The sequence below is a fragment of the Podarcis raffonei genome, chromosome 14 (genome assembly GCF_027172205.1).
Source record: "Podarcis raffonei isolate rPodRaf1 chromosome 14, rPodRaf1.pri, whole genome shotgun sequence".
Lineage (NCBI taxonomy): Eukaryota > Metazoa > Chordata > Lepidosauria > Squamata > Lacertidae > Podarcis > Podarcis raffonei.
In genome coordinates this window covers 21,253,717-21,277,025 of record NC_070615.1, presented here as the reverse complement: position 1 = coordinate 21,277,025, position 23,309 = coordinate 21,253,717, and the positions used below count along the sequence as shown (strand labels likewise).

Below are 23,309 nucleotides of genomic sequence, written 5' to 3'. Positions count from 1 at the left end.
ATTGAAGGAGTTCAAAATAAGAACCAGCAGCTTGCACTTGGGCCCAGAAACACCAGATAACTAGTACAGTACAGTACAGTTCAATTTATTTTTGCTTCCCAAGTGTTCATTAGGTGGTGAGCTACAGCATTCTTCACCTGCATGAGCTTCGGAATAGTTTCCATTGACAATCCCTATAAAATGCATTACAATAAAGGCAACTCCCATCGTACATGCGGATTCAGTTCCAAGGGTTATGCATATAAAGCAAAAATTGCATATACGGTAGGTAAAATTGCTTGCAAAGCCATTATTACTCACATTCAGCGGCATAGCGTGGGTTGTCAGCACCCGGGGCAAGGCAAGTAATTTGCGCCCCCTAACCCAGGGCAAGGCAAGTAATTTGCGCCCCCTAACCCGGGGCAAGGCAAGTAATTTGCACCCCCTAACCCCTAACCTGCCGCCGCTGCCAGCTTCTTCTTGCTGCTGCCTGGTCTGGTCTGGTGTGGTTCTCTCCCGCGCTCAGCGCTGCACTGTCCCTCCCCCAGATAGTCCCTCGCTCTCTCTCCGCACCGCACGCCTGGCACCCACCCCCTCCACAGTGGGCGGCGACCCGGCGGCTCGGATCGGATTCGCACAGCCAGCACTGCAGTGAGAGAGAGTGAGTGAGCCAGGTAGGGGCAGAGAGCTGCGAGTGCGAGCGCCCCCCCCAGATGTTGCGCCCGGTGCGGCCGGCCCCCCTGCACCCCCCAACGCTACGCCACTGCTCACATTATAGGTGGGGCATGTGCTTAGTCCCCCTCTATGGGAGGAAGAAATAGCTGCCCTGCAGCTAGGCAGCCCACCTTCTATAAGACTGCCTGTAAGGGGCAGGATCAGAGGTGGGAGGAAACTGGAAGACCCAAGCAGACCCAGTGCAAAGAGAGCTTTGTAAGTTCGTGGCCTTCCAGGCAAGTCCTACTTGGCACACCCTGTGTTTAGCTAGTGGTTCAGTGGTTCTGGGAGTGGTGAGGATGCTCTTATGGGAACTCAAATTGTTCTGTGAGTTCTTGTGAGAGCATCCCCACCACTCACAGAGTCCCCATTCTGCCAGCCCAAAGAACCCTGTTTCCAGGGTGTACAGAGTGGTACTTGCCCAGGCAGGTTCAGGATTGTGGAGCAATAGAAGAGAGGAGGAAGGAGACAAGCAGAGAGAGAGAAAGCCAAGCACATACAGTCATGTGTAATGTGCATAAGATGCAGGTCTATTGCAGTCCCTTCTAGAAGTTACAGAAGTACAGTCATACCTCGGGTTACAGACGCTTCAGGTTGTGTGTTTTCAGGTTGCGCACTGCGCCGAACCTGGAAGTACCAGAATGGGTTACTTCTGGGTTTCGGCGCATGCACAGAAGCACTAAATCGTGCTTTGTGCATGCGTGGAAGTGCCAAATCGCGACCTGCACGTGTGCAGACGCGGCGCTGCGGGTTGCAAATGTGCCTCCCGCACAGATCACGTTCACAACCCAAGTGTCCACTTTATGTACAAGAGTAGCACAATCCTGTGTTGTCAAAAGGGGCTGGAGCGGACAAAAGCCACTCCTGGTCACTGTCTATGCTTGTTCAGGAACAAAAAAGAGCACCACCAAGTGTCAAACATGTTCAGATGCAGTGATTACCACCTCATCTATCACAAGCACAATTGATCCCTCCAAACATTGGAATTACCTACCAAGAGCGGCTCTCTCTTTCTGCTGGATGAGCAGATATCCTGAACCTGACCTTTGGAATTTACATGCTTCTATTCAATCTCTGTTCTTAAATTACAGTGTTTTGTTGCTCTGAATGTATACAGACAAGACCTGCATGTGCACTACTCCCCCAGCCCCGTCCTTTTGAAACTGTGGGAAGGATACTGCATGGGCAGGAATCTCCTTTCCCCCCCCCCAATCATTTTATATCACCAAAGGTTTGTAAGCATGTCCTGTGACCTGCTTCAAAGTAGTCTGAAGTTAGGCAAGAGAGTTCTTACTACTTCTGGTCCATATTTTACTCCTCACCTACCCAGAGCCTTTGCCTTTGCCATTGCCATTGGGTTTCACAAAATCTAAAACCACTTGTAAATTTACTGTTTACAAATCTGCCTGTTTTTATTTTCCAAAGGGCTTATGACTTAAGCTCTGTAGCTTCTTGAACAGTTACCTATGTCCACAATAGTATAGCTTTAGGAATTTTGTACCCCAAAAACATTTTTTTATCAGCACAAGCACATAAACTACTCTAGCAACTTATTCTTGAAAATGGTTAGCAATTGTATGACAACAGTTTTTACTTGAAGAAATCATTTCAGCTTATGGAGGTAATGCAGGCAGCCTAATGGAAAACCCAATTCCATCTGTACTTAGAGCAGTGCTGCTGGTGCATTGACCTAATTGTAAAGCTCATTATCTGAGTCAGATAAAATTATTGAGCTGAGAACAATAACTAAATCATAACTCTTCTGATCGATGCTTATTTAACTTTGAGAATCTTTTAGTCACGGGTTATATGTTATCACTTTTTAAAGGTTGCTGCTGTGAGCCGAAACGTAAAACTTTTCCAGTTATTTCTTAAGTGCATTTGTGACTGTTATTATTATTTATTGAATTTATATCACCCTTCTACTCATTTAATCCCCACAACAACCCTGTGAGGTAGGTTAGGTCAAGAGGCAGTGATTAGCCCAAAGTCATTCATTGGCCAAGTGGGATTTGAACACTGCTCTCCCAGATCCTAGTCCAGCTCTCTGAGCACTACACCTCACTGTTTCTCTAAAACTCATAAGAATAAAACGAATACTTCCAAGAAAATCTTGGGTAAGGCATTAATAGATGTTCTGTCCACTGGCAGAATATTGTAATTGGTTTAGAACAAACACCCCTGTGTGGTGACCATGGACAACATGGCACACTCAAAATGCCCCCCTGTATCTGCTGAGGGTGCCCTACCCCCCCCATTTTTAAAACTGAGATTTTAAAGCTTTCTGTTGTTGCTGATGTTTAGGTGGGCGGACTGCCTGCTCCTTTTTGTGGGGTGAGGGTTGTTGCCTGCTTTTTGAGAGGGGTTTATTTGTTTTTGCCCAGGAGGTATTTTCCTATTTTGAAGAAGGGAATCTGAGCATCACCAGTTTTCTTCTAAGAAATGAGTATTTCACAGTACCTCCAACAGTTTACTAGATTTCCAGATGTGCTTCTATGCTGCAAAGATTTGGCTTACAATATGTAGGAAGAATTGGTTCTGCTGCTAGAGGCAGGTAGACAGAGTCTGTTCTGTTTTTAGAGCTGCTAACCACATATCACATTCACCTCAGTCATTTCTGTGGGTTTCTTAAATTATGCAGATGAATTCCTGAATAGAACTTTGTAGATTAGACATGCTTAAGCTCTGTCTTTGGCAGCTCTGGATATTCTTTTTCTAGTTACAGTATCTGGTAGACAAACTCCCCACCCCGTGAAGTTTGCCATGAAATAATTTCATCTAGGAATGCATTCCTAACAGGGCTATGTGAACTTCCTTTCTGGATGTGTGCCAGATTTCTGTATATCTATGTACTTTATTTGACTCTTGGTCCCACTTCTTACACATGTTTGGCCAATGTCCCAGAAAGAAGCAGAAATGAGCACATGGACGGATTCAGATAAAGAACAACTTTATAATGCTTTGGTTTATTCTTCTGCAGTAGAAATTCTGTGTTCCTGTGGGACCAACTTGGTTGTGTTTCTGTGGGAAAAGCCTGAGTCTTGGAGCAGTTTCACACACTAGCTTCTATAATGGAATAGCTTTTAGTAAAACAATAAGGAAGACTATCCTAGATTCTCTACATTCCTTAGATCACTGATGGGAATCTGTGGCCCTCCAGATGTTGTTGGACTAGAACTCCCATTATCTCTGACCATCAACTGGCTGAGGCTGATAGGAGTTTTGAGTAGAACTACTTGAAGGGTCGCATGTTCCCAACCCCTGTACTTCAGACAAGTAATATATCTGCTTTGATTAAGAGCACCGTTGAAGCTACGTTACTCCCATGCTTGAAGAACCAAAATGTTCATGAAATGTGCGTGAAAGTTGTGTGTGTTGCCCCTCAAACATTCTGTTTTGTTTTAGTCTCCAGACATTTGCACAATGAATTAGATTAGTTGAAAATCTACTGGGCCTCTGCTTTCTAACCAGGTTTATTGGTTTGTTCTCTGTTGCAGATACTTCCCCCCTCCCAAGTCACACTGACCTTGTTGCACGTCCAGCTCAGGAAGTGACAGTCTGGTTATTTATGCCTGTTTTGCTTGGCCAGGATATCCATAGTGAGCTAAATGACTTGGGAGCTCAGGAACTCTCTGCCTGACCTTCCTATAGCATCAAATTGTGGCTGAAGGCATAAACATGGGATGCAGAGTGACAAAGTTCAGTTGGAGGGGGCCAGTTGAGCTGTCTTGAGAGTACACTTGCTTATTTTATTAAACAACATTTATATACCATGTTATTGTAAGAAAACCTCTAATCAATTTACATCAGGGCATGTTGTCTGTAAGCCCATAGGGCAACATAAGTTCCCTCTGATGTAGTGGGTATTGAATAGTGCCAACAAATTATTGGATCCCCTTGTGTAATCATTCACAACCAGGTGGTTACATGGCTTAGCTGGCATAAAACCTAGATGTAACCTTCATGTAACAAGTACGGTATATTACCCTGTATTTAGCTGTTGCTTGAATTTTATGTCCTGGTTTCCCAAATCAGCTTGGAAACCTGGAGTTTTGCTGCTGTTTTTATATTGTTTTTTTGTACCTTTATTTTTATGTTCAGTTTGGTTATACAGCTTTTGATGTGTTTCATTTATTTTTAATGACTACTTTGTTATGTTTGTAATTATGTAAATCTTTACATATTGTAAGCTGCATTGTTTTAACTATGGAAAGGCGGCATACAAATAAAATATGATGATGAATTCAAACCTATTTTGCTCATATGTTTAAATGTGGCAATTTGATGGTCCATTTGTAATGAGTGCATACTCACATTGCTTGCCAGTGGGTTTTCTCAAATTCCTTTCTCACTTCTTCTGTCTAGGTGACCTTCACAAAACGGAAGTTTGGATTAATGAAGAAAGCCTATGAACTGAGTGTGCTTTGTGACTGTGAAATAGCACTCATCATTTTTAACAGTTCTAACAAACTCTTTCAATATGCCAGCACGGATATGGACAAAGTTCTACTCAAGTATACAGAATACAACGAACCCCATGAGAGCAGAACCAACTCTGATATTGTCGAGGTAACAAAACTGTAACCATGAATATCCTCATACCTCATTTAGTTTTAGTAAAGCCAACCATACCCTTCTGGACAGTAACTAAAGTAATTAATTTCAATCAACAGTATTTTAAATGATACATTACTTTATCCAAAGCTCTCCAAGATGGGTAACAAACATGAATAAATCACTGGAGGCTGCTCCTGAAGGAATCTGTCTCATAAGGCATTGCATGGATTTAATTGAAACACAACAAAACCAGGAAGCATCCAAGGATGACAAACAGAAAGGAGAAATATATTGCAAAGATGCCAAATGATCACAAACCCTTCTGTTACAGAAGAGCTTGTATGGCACGAGTTCACTAAGGAATAAGAAAGCAAGCCCTTGATAAAAGCATTCTTGCTGAAATACACTCAGCATATTGAACAATAACATATTCTATCTTCTTGGCATCTTTGAGATATACCGGATATATTTGAGTATAAGCCGACTTGTTCAGCACATTTTTTATGCTGAAAAAGCCCCCCATGGCTTATACTTCAGTGAGGCAGGCGGTGGTGGCGGAGGGACAAGTGGTCCGAAAGGAGCCCTTTCTTGCCACTGGTCCCACCGCCCGCCTGTCGCAAGGGCAGGCACAGGAGCCTCGGTTGAGAGGGGTGCTGCGCTGCGCTGTGCCTCTCCCAACCGAGGCTCCTATGCCGGCTCTTGCGAGTGGCAGAGGGACAAGCAGCCCAAAAGGAGCCCTTTCTCGCTGTTGGTCCCTCCGCTGCCTGCCTCTCGCAGGTGGCAGAGGAGGAACAAGCAGCTGTGCTGGGATGCGCCTCTCCCAACCGCAGCTCCTATGCAGTGGCGGAGGGACTGGTGGCCCAAAAGGAGCCCTTTCAGGCTGCTCCTTTCTTCTCCGCCTTTGCTGCTGTAGGCGGCGGCAGAGGAGGAACAAGCAGCCCGAAAGCATCCCTTTTGGGCTGCTTGTTCTTCCTCCGCTGCTGCCGCCAACACCAGGTTTGTGGTGTGGTGAACCGAGTCAATAAGTTTTCCCAGTTTTTTGTGCTAAAATTAGGTGCCTCAGCTTATATTTGGGTCGGCTTATACTCGAGTATATACGGTACTTCCCCTTTTTGTTTGTCAATGTATCCGCATTCTTTCCACTTTAAAGCTGAATATCTGGGGCTCTTTACTGTTTTTTGCAGGTTGTGTTAGCACTCTTTATTATATATTTAATGATAAAGATAATGAAGAAAACAAAGTAGTTTATATTAAGTGTGTACCTCTAGAGAATGAATCTGATTCTTCCTTTCAGAAAACAGGAACTCTGCAAAATCTTGAGTATGGTCTTTGTACAAATATGATATGAGATTAGCAATAGCTATGTTAGACTAATTTAGTGTCTGCATTGCAGAATAATATATATATATGTTTAAATTAGATTTTTTAAAATCGGTTTTTACAGTATGGTTTTTCCATCCACTCTTCTTTACCCAATCAAATCTAAGGGCAGCCTTTAATATGACTCTCTTGCAACCAGGCAATTCCACTAGTTGTCTTTTGTGGAGGAACCATACTCTCATTTCTGCTGAACTACATTTCATTCCAGGTTTACTCCCATAGTTGTACACTTTTATTTTTTGAAGTTTGTGTTTTGTTCTGACTAGTATGTGCATTTTTACTGAAGGAAGCATGTAGTAGTTTGGGATTTTCATAGTTCTCTGATCACGCATGACCTGACTTAGAGCATTGTTTTGGGCTGACTTTATATTAAGGTCCAGTTGATTATGTTGAGTGTTGTCAGACAACTGGAAACTTGCTTATGTTAGCTCCCACCCCCAAGGGGCAGGTTCTTGTGCCCAATCTTGTGCTACATCTCTCTGAAATGCATCTCTGCTCTTTTCCCCCCAGCTCTAAGCTTGGAGCTGAGGAGAGGAATTCTGTTCCTAGCTTGAAGCTGGAGATAGGTGTGTTGACCTGCTTTTGATTCTTTACCTGATTGGTGCTCAGAGTGCCCTGTTTGGCAGATTCTGTCTCCCATTAGCAGCTCTGAGCTAGAGATAAAGGATGGGGACTTGTTATTGTTCTGCACTTGTACCTGGCAAACACAGAGCCAAAAAAATAACCCCAAACTTCAGTTGAACTTCGGAGCTAGGGAGGGGGCATGAATCATTCTTTGTCTGATGTTCCAGGGTTTGGATGAAGCTTTGGGCTCATCTCTTTTTTTATATAATTAATTTTTATTCAATTTCCAATATACATTCCATCCATATTTAACATCCATTTCTAACATACACATCTTTTAGACTTCCCTCAGCCTATCTGGCAATTTTCCATATTATCACAATTACTCACATTTCTTAAATTTATATTGCACTTTAACAATCTTAATCTTATCATATCTTTTAAGCAACATTTCTACCAATCATTTTCACAGAGCTTCTTGAAAGCCAACAAGCGTTAATTGCTCCTCACATAAATTTTGAAGCTTTGGGCTCATCTCAGTTGACAGAGCCTCGTTCTCCCCTTGCTGTGGTGTGGGTTGTGTGTTAGATTGTCCAACCCTGAATGTTGTTTAAAAAAATCCCAGTCGCAATTCTAAGAGCCAGAGACTTTTTAGTTTCCTGCTTTTAGTATCCGCACAGATAAGTTGTCATCATGGGGCAAACTAAATTATATGCCATAACACTGGGATGGGAAACCTCTAGCCCTCCAGGTGGTGTTCGACTACAATTCCTATCATCCTGGACCATTGGTCATGCTGGCTTGGGCTTATGGGGGTTGAAGTCCAATAACATCTGAAGGGCAACAGATTCTCCACCCATGCTTTAGTAAGTAAATCCAGTTCTTTTGTTGACTCTAAAATTGGTTACCTTTCATAATTACTAATCACGTTTACAAATAAATCTTTGTTCTCAAGTTCAGTGTACTACTTGTGCAACAGGAATCTACTTGACTGTCCAGACCATGAAAATTATTGTATAAAGCTGGGTGGTGTCTCTTCTTAGGCAAGTAGCAAATGGTTTCTGAGGTGAAGATGGGTGGGACGCATAATCTTAGTCAACATTCTGAATTGCTCATTTGTAGGTATTCTTCCTTAATTGAGTTGGTAAATACTGTATAGATACTTGTGGATATGCAGAGATGGACAACAGTTCTTGCTGTGCACTAGAGCCTTCTGTACATGGAAGTATCTTGCCTATGTGTCAGCCAGAAAATTTAGCTGTTACATTCAGGTAACACATGGGTGATTACAGACGGCAATCTGTTTTAACTGTTTTTAAAATTTGTAAATTGTTGTAACCTGCCCTGCAACCTAATGCTAAGAAATCTAAATAATGATGATGGGGATTAATCTGTCCAGTGAGAATCTCTCCTCCCATATGAAATATCTAGAATATTACCCAATGAACTTATATTTATAAGTATCACAGTAGCTTCTTTGACTTCTGGATATATTCCCTTTTGTACCCTGTGTGTCTGACTATCCTTCCCCTCTTTTCTCAGTAAAATCTAGACTAGAAGGTTTAGGGTTGGAGTAAATGCATTTACTGTGAGTAAATATGTTTATCCTTTGTGTTGATTCTTTGTAAAAATCAAGGTTACTTTCCTAGTGCAATGGTAGCATTGAAGTGGAAAAGGGCGGGGGGAAATGAGGCCAGCTGATGGATTCCCCCCCCCCTTTGCTTGGGCATGGAACCTCTTTATGCTTGCAGCATGCCTTGTGTGGCTGTTCCAGCAAATTATAGTGAGTGGATGAAAATGGAACTAAATTGCAACACTTCATTGACCTTCAGCAGACCTTATTTTATGTAATTGTATAGTTATATTTCACAGTTCATGGCATTGTGCCAGCATCAGGAGCTAACTTGGGTCTGGCACTGGGATAGCCTTCAGCGCTTGTGGCATGGTGCAATTCATGCAGTGACATGTGTAATGCAAGGGTTTTTGCAGCAGTGGCAACACTGGATGAGGCAACAAAGAAGTCAGTTTCTGGGTAGTCCTGCTACTTTCCATCCTATAGGTCTGAAGATTCAAGAGAGCAAGAAAATGGCATCATAGGATAAAGTGCTAGGTAAGGGGGTTTCTCTGAATGCAGGTAGAGCTGGATGGCTCTGCTTTGCTTACCAGGCTCACAGTGGTTCTTCAGCAACCAAGAGAGCAAGTACTGTTTTGTGACTTAACTTAAATCAGATTGTAAGAGAAGGGTGTGAACTACACTGCTGCTTGCAGTATTTGAGATGTATTAAGCAATAGCTAGTATAAATATCCAAATAAAAATAAATACAAACTTTCAGAAGTTTGTAATAAAGTCCTGTAACTTTAAAGTTTAGCACTGCTAGAATTTTATTTATCCCACTACGTCCTTGGTATGCTTCATTTTTCACCTTGGGAGACCTCCAACAAAGCTTACAAAAATGTAATAAAACACCAAAAATGAAACAAGCAGTATAACACTGAAAACGCATGAAAAGCACAAGTGCAGCATCACAAACAGAAATAAAAATATTCAGTGGCACACATACTTAATCAGCATTCAGAAACCTTCCTTGGATGACTAGATTCCCCCCGCCGCCTACTACTCACTAAAATACAAGTATACTTCCTTGGGAGGATGTTGTACAGTCATGGCACCACAATTGAAAATGCCCTGTCCCTTGTGCGCACCCCACTCATTTCTGAGTGCAGGGACATGGAGCAAGACCTCAGAAGCAATGACAGGAAGTAGAATTTTCCAAAACTGAAAAAATTCCAGTGCTTGATTGCTCCTGTGGAAATTTTCCATTCCAGAAGTTGGTTAGTAACCACAAATGAAGTCCAATGACAAATATTAGGCAAGATGGTTTCAAAATGTTCAGTTTTGTTTGCTAAATACAAGCAAAATAATCATGTTAAATTAGATGACTCTCTAAGCATCAGAATGTTTTCTAATGTGATTTACATGCATGGGAAAAATTTTCAGTTAATTATTTTCCAGAAAAGACACATCAATCCTCAGATGTTGATGAAAATGTAGGAAGAGGTAGATGTATCCTGAAGCAATTCTTCAAATATCCCTGCACCAAACTGCTTAGGACAAGATGAGAACTGTAGTCCTACTACATCTGGAGGGCCACAGGTTGCCCACCCCTGGTTTAGAGCTTTAAAGGTTAACACGAGCACCTTGAATTACACCTGGAAACAAATCTTTGCTAGTGGATCTGGCATAAAAATCTGACATATGCTGAGAAAATTTGTAAGTCTTGCTGCCTCATTTTGGACCGCTTGAAATTTTGGACTACTTTCAAAGGTGACCTTAGGGAGAAGTGTTACACTAGTTGAACCTTCTATGAATGATCTTGACCAGGTCTGCTTTTTCAAGTGTAGAATCCATTAATGGTATCTAAACTCAAGTGCCACTTTTAGTTGCAGTGCATTTTAGAGCATCTAAAGATCTTTGGAAGTTAACTATCTGGGTTGATTGTGTGATGCATTACAAAAAGCAAGCTACCAAAACTATTTTTACAGTTTAATTTTATTCTTCGAGGATAGCGATATAGCTTTGAAGCTCTGAAATTGCATGTCATTGTCTGCTAGTTCTGTCCTCTTCTATTAAGAGAGCACTTATTCAGTACAGCCCCTTCATTAATTTAAAGTGACATAGTTCAGGCAGTTGTCTAAAATGTGACCTACCTTCTTTTTCGTCCTGTGTGACACTAAACAGCATTTCTGCTAGTCACACATACGGGAAGAAGAACATTTTAATATCTCTCTTAAGTTGAAGTACCGTTTTAAAATGTTGAAATCGCATGCAGAAGCATGGCTTTAATGCAGGGGTGGGAGGCCATGAGTTAGGTTTCCAGAGAATTTCAACATGGATGTTGATTCACATGCTGCCTTAGCTTTTTACTGTGCTATTCTTGCTTAACCCACTGTGCTTTATCACTGGACGGGAACAGGTGCAAATGAAATGAGACTCATTCAGCAATATATTTTTGTATTTTTCAAGGTTTGAACGTAATTTCCATGCTCTCCTATACACGAGGGTGAAACAGCTCTGTGAGGTGTGCAGTAGTGGCAACAGAAAACAGTTACTGAAACAGTTCACAGTTTTGGTTAAAGTTGCTGCTTTTTTGAAGAGCAGCTTAGCATTTAGGCCCTGATCACTCAGTGGCTCTTACTGACTCTGGTAAATGGAATCTCTCACTTGCCACATGTGGCAATTGGAGTTTCCAATTGGCTGAAGGTGACCACTGCTAGAGAGTTAAATTTTCTGCTTTGGAAGCAAGGGGCTGCATCCCTTCAGCATACTTGGCCTGTGCTGAGTTGGGCTGAGTAGCTGTTTTTAAAATATGGTCAGTCTTGAATTACTGTGCACTTCGGATAGCACAGATGGTCAGTGCATGTACCTCATGCAGCCCACAGCACCTCTGAGAACTCTGCCCTTTCAATCCCAAGCCAGAGGCAGAAGCTGTAAAGAACATGGAAAAGGTGTCCCAGGCCAGCAGAGTGCTTTTGAAAACATGGATGTACTCAGAGCTATGCTTTCAAAGGTAGCCTTGCCCTCATGGGAAGTGTCAGCCCCCACCATGCCCCAGACAGGGAGAACTGAACTATAGAGCAGGAGTATTGAACCTCAGAGCCACGGACCCAATACTGCCCTCCAGGCACCTCTATTGGGACCTTTGATTTCTCCCCAACCAACACCCCTCACTGGCCCTGCTTTGCCTGACTGGAGCATGTCCTTGAACTCTGATAATGCCTCTTACTTGTCTGAGTGGAAGAGAGAGGGGGATGTACTTTAAAATTTGCATTTGTTGCTCTGCCCATTGTCTCTACCCACCATTGTCATGTGACCCCTAAAAAGTTGCCCAGAAGGAAATGTGGCCCTTGAGCTAAAAAGGATTTCCCACTCTTGTTTTAGAGGCAGAGCTATTATGCAGTCTATTAATAATCTTTGCCTTTCTATGAAGATGCTGAAGGATATTGTCCTAATAAAGACTCAAAAACATATATCAGTATTATTGTGAAACGCACACACACCAACCAGCACAGTTCTGCCAGATGCAAGCTTGAATAAATATGTCTTCATACACAAAATGTGTAGTACATTCATAGTCTGATTTAGTTCTAGAACAGGAAGAGGTTTTCATTTAAAGATTGATAGTTCAGTATGTTTGCTTTGAAGGCTGCATAAAATAAGAACCTTACAGGGTCTTCTGGCCTGTTCCAGGCCCAGAAATAGTTGATGAGCAGCCAAACACCTGCATCTATTTCTATAATAACCGATCTTAAAGCAAAGCAGACACCTGGATTTTCAGATAGACATTTACTTCATGATGCTGATAGAAGGGTGAAATTAAATGAGTGAACTTATGTCAATGTTTGTGCGCCATTTTTTGCTACGTTGTTCTGTCCTTCCTTGGAGAACGCTCTTATTTTCAGGTGAAAAGATACACGGATGAATTTGCTTGTTGTGCCTGTGTTAAAATATTTTAAACTAATCCTAGGCTTAGGGCTAGTTCCCTCAGGACCATGGCACACAGGGAGGGGTAGTTTAACCCTTCCTTCCACAGCCACAATCTCATTGGCAGCACCCATCCCCAGAGAACACACAGTATTTCAATTAGCAATAGAAAAAAAAAGCTCCCATTGGATCATAGTGTTGTGGTCCTGATGAAAATTGGGAGGGGGCTTATCCTCACTTAGAATTACATTTTTAAAATTTCTTGATTTTAGCAAGATTGATGATTGATATAGATAGGTCCTCAAAGAACTATAGTAGCTTGTGACAGGTTTCATTCAAAGCCCAAAGGCAAATTTGCTTCTGTTGGACCCCATCAGCTAAGAAAATTTGATGGATCTTTGGGAATCTAGTGAGTTGGCCTGTACAGTGTAAGTGTAATATCTGATAAGTTCTTAGTTTGTCATGTATTAAAATTGGTGTGGTTTGTCTTTGACACATGCCTTTTACTTACTTTCTTTTTTGGAAGGGGGAATTATCCAGCTGACAGTTACAAAATGTTTCTTCCCCCCTGTAGCAAAATGAATTAACATATTTTTTGCTCTAGAAGAGTCTAGAAGACTCACTTTTTCCCTCCTAAAATAAGGGGAAATGTGTATGCGTCTTATGGAGCGAATGCAGGCTGCACAGCTATTCCAGAAACCAGAACAGCAAGAGGGATTGCTGCTTTCACTGTGGAGCGATCCCTCTTGCTGTTCTGGCTTCTGAGATTCAGAATATTTTCCTCCTCCAAAAACTAGGTGCGTCTTGTGGTCTGGTGCGTCTTATAGAGTGAAAAATACGGTATTTTAATGCCATGCTCCTTTGGTGATTTTTGAAAAGGTTGATAATCTAGAAAAACTTATTGGCCAATTACTTAATTGTCAAAAAAACCCTGTTGCTAAAATAGTAATAATTCAGGATGATGAATATCCAGAATTTTGTTCTATAGTTGCATATTGGGACACATTCTGGTGTACCTGCCTCCAGAAAAATGAAACTTATGGGCCTTTCCCCTTGACCTAAAAAGAAACTAGTTCTGCAGAATCAGAAGCATTCTAACTTTGACATTGTAACAAACTGTTGAATTTTCTATGGCCTGCCTCTAAAGTCTATCTTTATGTGTGCCCAGAGGCTTTGTGGATATGAACTGTGGCCATCTAGGCAGAACTGCAAATTGCTTTGGAAACTCCCCTAGATTTCTTCATTCCAAAAAACACACAAGCTGTTCAGTGATGGAAAAAGGAGAAGGCCACTTGTATGAATCTGCTAGAAATGTTGAATAATATTTGTCAAGGGCAAGCTGAGCATGGGGCTGTTGTGATGTACTCAGTGGCGGAGGAAGGGGGGTGCGGTGGGGGCAGTCCACCCCTGGTGTCTTTGCTGAGGGGGGTGACATTTGGCCCACTGCCCACCCACGACTCACAAGCCTACCCTAAGCCTATTATTATTATTTATACCCCGCCCACCAGGCTGGGTTTCCCCAGCCACTCTGGGCGGTCCCCAACAGAATATTAAAAATACAATAAATACAAGTGGTAGACATTTGTGACCACTTCTGCGACCTGTGCTTCTCTGGAAAGCAACCCGTTGACTCAACTGTTTATTGCTTATGTGTGCAATTAAAGCAGAAGTATTTGTAGATTAACCCTTTCCCACTCATATCATCCAAAGTGAACCTTGAAGGAGAAATTTTGAATACAAAACATTTTCATAATGATTATTTTAACCATATAAATACAAATTAATATTAGTAATTTAATATAAATTTAATTGATTATTCTGTCCTGCCTGGTGTCGCAATAAACCTATTCCTAGCCACATCGATTGCAGTGAGTCTTGTTTTCTTCAGCAGTGGTTTAATAAGTGTATTTAGGATTTGTCTTAGAAGTATTTTATTTTGTATGCAACAGCATTGTTATATACAGTGGTACCTCTAGTTGCGGACACGATCCGTTCCAGGGTGCTGTTCGCACCCCGAAAAGTCCGCAACCAGAGCGGCACTTCTGCGCAAGCGTGGAGCGCAATAGAGTGCTTCTGTGCATGTGCAAATTGTGCAGAATGCTTCTGCGCATGCGTGCGTGGCAAAACCCAGAAGTATACACTTCCGGGTTTGCTGCATTCGCAACCTGAAAAGCCGCAACGTGAAGCAAACACAACAAGAGGTATGACTGTATATAAAAAAAGGCCTGAGAGCATGTTTATTTGCAAATATTAGAAATTTATTAACATTAGATGTCAATAATATTTCATGCTATATGGGTGTTATATTTTCCTATGCGTGTTTATGAATGCTAATTTTAATTGGAATTGTGTAGCATACTGAATATGCTATACTGTAATAACAGAAGATGGCTCTTTTCTGCAAATTGTAAATAGAATTGTGAAAGCAAGCCTTTACATGTTCTTTAATTTGATTAAACTTTAGGTAGAGTTTCATTGCACCTGGAAATTAATACCTGCATTTAAAAATTAATCCTCCAGTCGCATAAATCTTGAGTACCTACAAAGTCAAACTGAATATTCTGTTCAATCAAGGTTAGATTCAACTGAAACTGATTCCAGCTGGCATTGTACCAGGCTGTTTTTGTAAATCCAGCCAAATTGTTGCTTGACATTAGGGATTACAGAATAATATAACAGGCTGGGTATTGTGTGTGTGGTTTTTTATTATTTCTGTATTTAAAAATATGCTTGTATTTGTATTAGGCATCATGGTGAATTTTATGCAGGTGTTAGGAGGATGTAGAAATCCTTTGGAAGAGTGCCAAAATATTTAAGCATAAAATAGAATCATCACTTGTGTTTGCTTTTACATATGAGTGGAATGAGGATTGAAGTGTAAGTCACAGCACAGATAAAAGTATTTTTTCTTGTACTCCTATGATGTAAAGGTGTGTAATCAGCTTGTCACCAGGTGAGCTGCATGGCTGAACAGGCATTTTGTCCCATGTCTTGGATGTCCATATTCAGTGTATAGTGCCATACTAGTTATATAATATTTGGAATTATCCTTCGTGTCCTCAGATATTTGCATGTACATAAATGTCTACAGCTTTTTGAAGAGTGAGGAAGCCCTTTTTCTCTTGACCACTACGTTGTAGCATTAAGGCACAGTAGCTCAACATCAAAAAAACGAAGATCATGGCCACTGGTCCCATCACCTCCTGGCAAATAGAAGGGGAAGAAATGGAGGCAGTGAGAGATTTTACTTTCTTGGGCTCCGTGATCACTACAGACTGCGACAGCAGTGACAAAATTAAAAGACTCCTGCTTCTTGGGAGAAATGCAATGACAAACCGACACAGCATCTTAAAAAGCAGAGACATCACCTTGCCAACAAAGGTCCATATAGTTAAAGCTATGGTTTTCCCAGTAGTGATGTATGGAAGTGAGAGCTGGACCATAAAGAAGGCAAATCGCCGAAGAATTGATGCTTTTGAATTACGGTGCTGGAGGAGACTCTTGAGAGTCCCATGGACTGCAAGAAGATCAAATCTATCCATTCTTAAGGAAATCAGCCCTGAGTGCTCACTGGAAGGACAGATCCTGAAGCTGAGGCTCCAATACTTTGCCTACCTCATGAGAAGAGAAGACTCCCTGGAAAAGACCCTGATGTTGGGAAAGATTGAGGGCATAAGGAGAAGGGGACGACAGAGGATGAGATGGTTGGACAGTGTTATTGAAGCTCCTAACATGTGTTTGACCAAACTGTGGGAGGCAGTGGAAGACAGGAGTGCCTGGCATGCTCTGGTCCATGGGGTCACGAAGAATCGGACATGACTAAATGACTAAACAACAATAAAAAACTTCAATTCATTTCCTATATTGCTACCATAGAGTGAGGAACTCCTAGCTTTTTAATTCTGAGCTGGAGAAATTTTGTGGAGTTTTAAAAATCTTTTAAATTCAGTCCTGTAGCAGGGGCCCTCAGATTGTCTATGAAACACCTCCTTTGTAAAGTGTGATGAGTGTAGCAGCAAATTTGCCAGCTCCTACTGACTATCTTCTCTCCCTAAACTGCTCAGGCAAACCCCATGAGCAATCTGTCCAAATTTTACTAGACAGGCCAGAACAAGTACAGAGACCAGGCTTAAACCTATCCCTTGGATTCTGAACTGGCAGCTACTGAGTCACCCTTCCCACTAAACTCAGCATGGTTAACCTTGACCAACCCTCTGGTGGTCACATGCTAGCGGTGGCTGTGGCCATGAATACACCACAGACAAAGGCACATTGCCCTGACCTGTGCAGGTCAGCTGGTGAGGGGGATAATTGCCCTCTCCCCACTTAAATGATAAATCTGGTAACAGAAGAGGGGGCAATTTGTGTATCAATTAAAGGACTGGGCTGGATGGAAAGGTTTATACTTATCTACCTCCCCAGTGCTGAGTCTACTTTAATTTTTATTCCCATTTTGCAACCAAAATAGCAATGTCTGGGTGGGTGGGAAAATTCCCTAGAGGGCCTGATGAAGCTCCCAGGCCAGTGACTAGCAACCTAGCTAATTTTTTGGTGCTGGGTATCTTGGCCTCTGAGAGTAGCAGTGGCTTTAAGTCCACAAAGCAGACAGATTGTCTCTCAGATGGCGAAGGTACATGACATTTAACTGAAGAGCATAGATTTGAAAAAGCTAACTACAGGATATTGACTATGAAGGCTCTACCAGACCCTGTTCTAGCAATATTTACTCTGGATGGACACACGGCACTAGCAAAAGTAATGAATTACTTTTAGCAAATTCTGAATATTCACTGGATTTGATAGGGAAAAGATTATGTACTAGAGGGGGAAAGCAAGTAACAGTTGTTCTGAGTAGATCCATTTAGTTTATCCACATAGAAGAGATTCTGATTTCTCAGGTAGAACATTCGCAAATATGCATTTCTTGGGGCATCATCTCTTTCTTTTAATCCGTCTATCAGCAAAGGTCCCAGTTTAGTCTTACTGTGCTGGCATTTTTATGATTTGTAGTAATACTTCATATGCCATTCCATCAGACTGCCCAGGATTCCATAATGACAGGATGAACTCTACAATACATCATTTTTTGCTTCCATCCAGAGCCACTTCAGCCATCATGTATATTTTGCCAACCAACTTGCAGTTTTCAGGGATGAATGGTTAGATATTGCCCCAGTTCTTTCAACTGCATGGGTTGGATTTCATCTCAGGTATGTAATTTGACTTGAGCCTTCAGACTCCAGGGTAGCTCCATCACTCCTATTGCTGGATGAGGAATCAACTGTTTGGAAAATGGAGCCATAGAGTGGGTTTTGCATTGTAATGCTTACAAGGTTTTTATTTTAGTTACTTTGATTGTAGATGACCCATTTAGCAAACTCAGAGCTGTCAGTAGAGACCATTGTCCATTTGTTTTGTAAAGATGGTCAGTTTGCAGTCCTGGACATCTAGAACTCATATTTTTGCAGGGCCATCAGACCAAAAACGCTGGTCTTTTCTTAGACTTACATATGGAATTGGACATTTTCAGTTTAGAGTCCTCCAGTTTGGACTATTCATGACACCAGAGGTCTCTTAAGAGTATGTGTCTACTCCCAGGCTTTGGAGCTCCTTACTGAGGAAGGTTTATCACACCCTATTTTTTTCAGGAGGACAAAAACCTTTTTTATTTAAATAGACATTTCAACACTGAACTGACACGTTAGGGGTCTTTTTTGCTGCCTTCTCTGTTAATCAGTAATTTTTACTATAATTATGTTCCTAACTGGCTACCATCTTTTTCATATGCTGTCACCTAATTATTATACACCTTTATTGTTATATAGTATATTATGCATTAGATTTTATCATTAGCTGAATAGTATGCATGCCAAGACCTATATGCTGTAGGAGTGGGGCAGTAATTTGAAGGCACTGGCAATGGATTGTTGTCAGAGTCCTATACAAGAGGGTCATATAATTCAGAATCTCCCGGACTTCATGACACCTGCTACTTTTTGTCCATTTGGCATACCTTTACTTTCATTTACTCCAGTTCTGGACCCCTGGATCTTGTCAGTACAGCGAAGGTTGACCAGTCCTAACTCCTTATCATTACTCCATTCTGTTCCCACCCCCCGCCTCCAACCATGACAAGGTTAATCTTCATTGAAGTGTGACTTACTATCTGCATCCTTCTGAGCTCTGAGCATGGATTCACCGTTATGGAAATAGGGCACTGATTGTGATGATGAGGTGGCCAAAGGCAGCTGGTCTTTGTGGAATTGCAGTTTGCTTACATACATATAATAATAAGGTAATGCTGTCATCATGCTGCAGTTTGCTTGGTTGCCAACAAATGCTGCTGCAAGCTACAACATGACAACAGCCTTCTGAGAGCTGTTGGGCCATCACAGCAGCATTGGTGGGTGAGGGAGAAGGGAAGCAGAAGAGGGAGATGGATGTGGGTGGGTGCTTAGGTGAGCCATGGAAAAACTGTCAAGAAAGGGTGGGGCAGCTACTCAGCAACCATCCTGCTCTGCCGATGACTGCCTCACACAGATAACTTGGAGGCAGCTGGCTGGCTGGTCCCCGCAAGCTGCAGAGGAGCAGTCAGTACAGGACAGGGAAACTCCCCAACAACCATCCTGCTCTGCCACCACCTACTGCCTTCCTCCTCCTCACCCTCTACTGCTGAGATGGAAACAGTGTTGTTGATCTGAGGCAGGCAATATGAGCAGGAGGAGGTCTAAGGGAAGGAGGGTGGGTTTGGTGAGGTCTAAGGGGAGAGTTGATAAGGGGGTGGGTTGGTGGGGGTTAGTGAGTGAAGCGATCAGGGGCTCAGAAACACAGTTCTCTTGGATTGGAGAGCATGAGGCTAGGACTGTAAGCATTCAGTCTTTGCCTTCATGATTCATGTCCACACAGTTGCTACTGCTGATATATAGATAAGTGAGGTGGGGATGGAACTTCACAGAAGATATGCTAGGGAACCTTTAATCTCAGGTCCTAATCTGTTTTGAGGTTATGATCATAATTTTAGTCCAGTAATAACCCACTTTGTTTGAAAGAAAAAATACGTGTTTGAATTGATGCATCTGTAGAGTGGTTCCTGCAGAGTCCCTTTAGGGACATAATGGATGTAGATTTCTTTGCCATCTGAAAAAATAAGAAAGTGTCAGGTTCTGGAATCAAGGAGGAGCCAGTCTCTCTGCCCCTGGGGATGTTTACAAGGGCCTTAAATTGAGCCATGGCAGATTAAGGGCCATCCTTGTTGATGTAGCATGGCAATATCTCCCCACTGAAGGCGGTGTTGCATGGGTGAGTGGTAGTATTCCATGATTTCCTGTCTTCCTTTCACAGAATTGAAAGTAACCCCTTTTCAGTATCTCCCATACTTATTTATGAAAGCATGTCAGATGGGGATGCCATAACATTCTCCAAGAGATGCACTGCTTTACTGGAAGAAATTCTTCCAGTAAGTGTTGATATTGTCCCTTAGTAAAATCTGCAGATTTCATTTTTGATTATTTCATTTTTGATTGCCAGTGGTGAACTCTTCTTTAAACCTACTTTAGGGCCATATCTGCACATCATGTTCTGCTGGATGTTTTAATAGGCATTCTCCCATGTTTTTGCGAAGCAGTTTCTCACAGGGTTACTTGACAAGTTTCTCCTGTTGTGGAGCCATCTCTTGAGGGAGCCTGTTGCTCTTTCTTCACAGCTTATAATAAAACTTCTTGTGCCCTTATATGTATGTTCTTTGGACAGTCTTTCTTCTTTAAGGTTGCATTTCTATTGGGGGGTCAAAAACTGCAGGTGGCCATGTTGGTGGGAGGGGGAGGAATTATAAGTAGCAACAGGCTATTGAAAGAAGCAGGAATGGAAAGTGTGGTATAGCAGAGTTTCTTCACTTTATCAATATTTGGAAAAGTGACATTTGTTGAATTGCACAGAGGCAATAAAGGAGACAGCAAGAGTTGCTGTTAGTTGTTGTGAATATTCCTTGTTATGAATATTCAAAGAATCCACCTCCCTTCTCTACTATAAAGGCTTTCACAGAGAGCATGAACATACATTTTGAAAGAACTAAGCAGGTGAGGCTCCTTGATTTATTTACTTGACGCAGTGTAGGAAAGGAGCAAGCACTCTGTGCTCTGAAAGTTTGCAGAGGTTGCTGCGTTTCGGCTGCCATGGTTGAGACCTCACTAGTATGGCCACAGTGAGAGCAACTTGAAGGCTAATGTTTACCTGTAAGCCCTTGACTGTGCTCAGGTGCAGCTTTTTGTACAAACAGGATTTACACCAGGGATGGGGAACCTTGTGGCCCTCACAGATGTTACTGGATTCCAGTTCCTATCAGCCCCCAAATCAGTGTATGTACTGTTTCGATCTAGTGCTTCTATGAATATCATAATAGTAACCTGCTTCTTGACAGTGTCATCCTGCTACCACCCTGTAAATGTTGTTTTTGAGAGAATGGTGCATACCTGACCTTGAACTGGTCTTTGGGGGACACTTGGAAACAAGATTTCTCACTGCTTTCAGAAGGTGAATGCATGAGTTCTTGCCAATATCACACTGAGCTTCAGAAGCACCTTGACACCTACAGGATCTTGCTTCTGCTTCCAAGTGCTTCTGAACCACAGTGTTGTATCAGCCATGAGATCTTTTCCCTGCCCCTGAATTGTGAGAGAGGCTGAGTTTTGAAAACCACAGATGTTACTGGCTGACAAAATCTGTTGGTCCCTCATTGTGGAGAAAGAAGAGAGTCTCCACAAAGAAGACTCTCTGTCACAGCAGCTGACCTTGCATTTGGTTTAGAAAAGCCTTTTTAAACAGTACAAAACTCAAAATATATGAAGTACCAAATAGAGGATATGATGCAAAGTGTAATTATGATGGGATTTTGGAATCTTTTCTTTTGCACCGCACATAGGTGCATTCCCAACATTTGGGTCTTTCTCACTTTTTAAGCCTTGGTGGGTTATCCGTGACATGGTTGCCTGTTAGAAAACAGCCCACTGATTCTGCCCAGTTAGATTAGAGCATTCCACTTGTGCCTCCCTTGACACAAAGAGTAACAGTTTACTCTTATGGTACTTGATAATGATAAAGTAAGTGGTACTCTTATCAGAGTTGGGCCCGCAAAGGGATGTTTCTGTGTTTGCAATTAGGAGACCAAATGCCTTGGCTTTGACTTGTTTCTTCAGAAATGGGAGACTGTAACTTTAAGTGGCCCAAGAGTGACAAGAACTTGGTTTAGAGTGAGGGTTTCCAGAATCTGAAGTGGGAGATTGTGAAACCTTTTCCTTCCTCCTGAGTTAAAGTAGGGTTAATTCCATTCTTAACACGATAAAAATAACAATTACGAACAGTGCATATGTTCTTTTGTTCTGAGTTTAAAAGGATATGCTTCAGAGTGTGGGATGAATTGATTCTAGATTTTTCCTTTAATACACATACTGAATACTCCACAATGCTTCTAGATTAAAATATAGTACACACATCACACACAAAATAAGATTGCTGTGTTTCTTGGAAATGGTCAGCAGCCTCTGGCTTGTACTTTTTTTTTCTAACTTAAGATAGTGTTTTTTAATCTACATTTCTTTTTTTCTGGCTATTCAAGTATAAAGTGTTGAGACATGTTGGGCAAAATGTGTGTATTCTGGTATGAATGCCACAAACTTTCTAAATCTATTTATAGTATTCAATAATTTGTAAAGGTTAACTGTAACCCAGACTGTAGTGTTAGCATTTTCCCTGCTGATATCAGTGTAGAAGACTGGCAGGCTTAGCCTTGTTGAAGGTTTGGGAGGGTTAGCAGCTTTCAAAGTGCTGGACAGCAGGGCCATGTATGGTTAAGTCCACATACATATCCACCTGATTGGTTAGACTGTGCTGCTAAGTGTTGTGACAGGTGTTGCCGAAAGCTACACCTGTTTTCCTGAGAATGCTGATTTAGTGGGAGTTCCAGGCACTGTCTGTGGGACTTGCAACACCATGCCAAGTAACCTGAGAAGGAATGATATCTAACTGATGGCTTGAGAGCTTTACACAATTTGATTGTGTTATGTGAAATGCTAAGTGAACTTTGGAGCTGCTAGGAAAGAAATTTAGCCAAAACTTCCTATATCTGTATTTGCTTAAGGCCCTTGTCACAGCAACACTCTTGTACACATTTGCAGCCAGCTCTTACCCCTCTTTTACTGCATGAGGAAACAGCATGTGTACAAGTCAGTGAGAGGGGAATGAAGGAGCCAGGGCAGCCTGAGAGGAGCCTGTCTGCCTGCAGCAGACCTTCTAACCAAGATGTTGGGTGGTGGCTCCTGGGAGAGATCCATAAAGGAGGGCAGTGACATCCCCCACATCCTTAGAGGCAACCACACACAGAGAACCCTAAAATTCATTCCAGTGCTGGAATCGGGATGTAATGTGGGGAAACCAATCTACCAAAATTGGGGAAGGGAAGTTCCTGACCGAATCAACCTGTACCCGCCCAAGCAGGGCTAAAGTAGCTGGAGGGAGGAAAGAGGGAAAGGCAAAGCTGTCCCTTCCTCCCCCTCCCTTTCCCTCTCTTCTGATATCAGTCAAGAGGGTGGAATGGGGTAGGATGGGGTGAAATAGGAGAGGACAGGGAGAAAAGAGGTGT

The 23,309-nt window shown here is 42.1% G+C and overlaps 1 protein-coding gene across 12 annotated transcripts in view; it reads left to right on the top strand.

The window, feature by feature from the left end:
• The window catches only part of MEF2A (myocyte enhancer factor 2A), an 88,541-nt gene that overhangs the window by 30,181 nt on the left and 35,051 nt on the right, over nt 1-23,309 (top strand). For 9 of the 12 annotated variants that reach the window (XM_053364234.1, XM_053364233.1, XM_053364236.1 and 6 more), the window contains one exon: nt 5,059-5,262. The exons of the other annotated variants lie outside the window; for them this stretch is intronic. In XM_053364234.1, the coding sequence (XP_053220209.1) occupies nt 5,059-5,262 (204 nt within the window). The remainder of the gene's footprint in view (nt 1-5,058; nt 5,263-23,309) is intronic. 12 annotated transcript variants of the gene reach the window in all.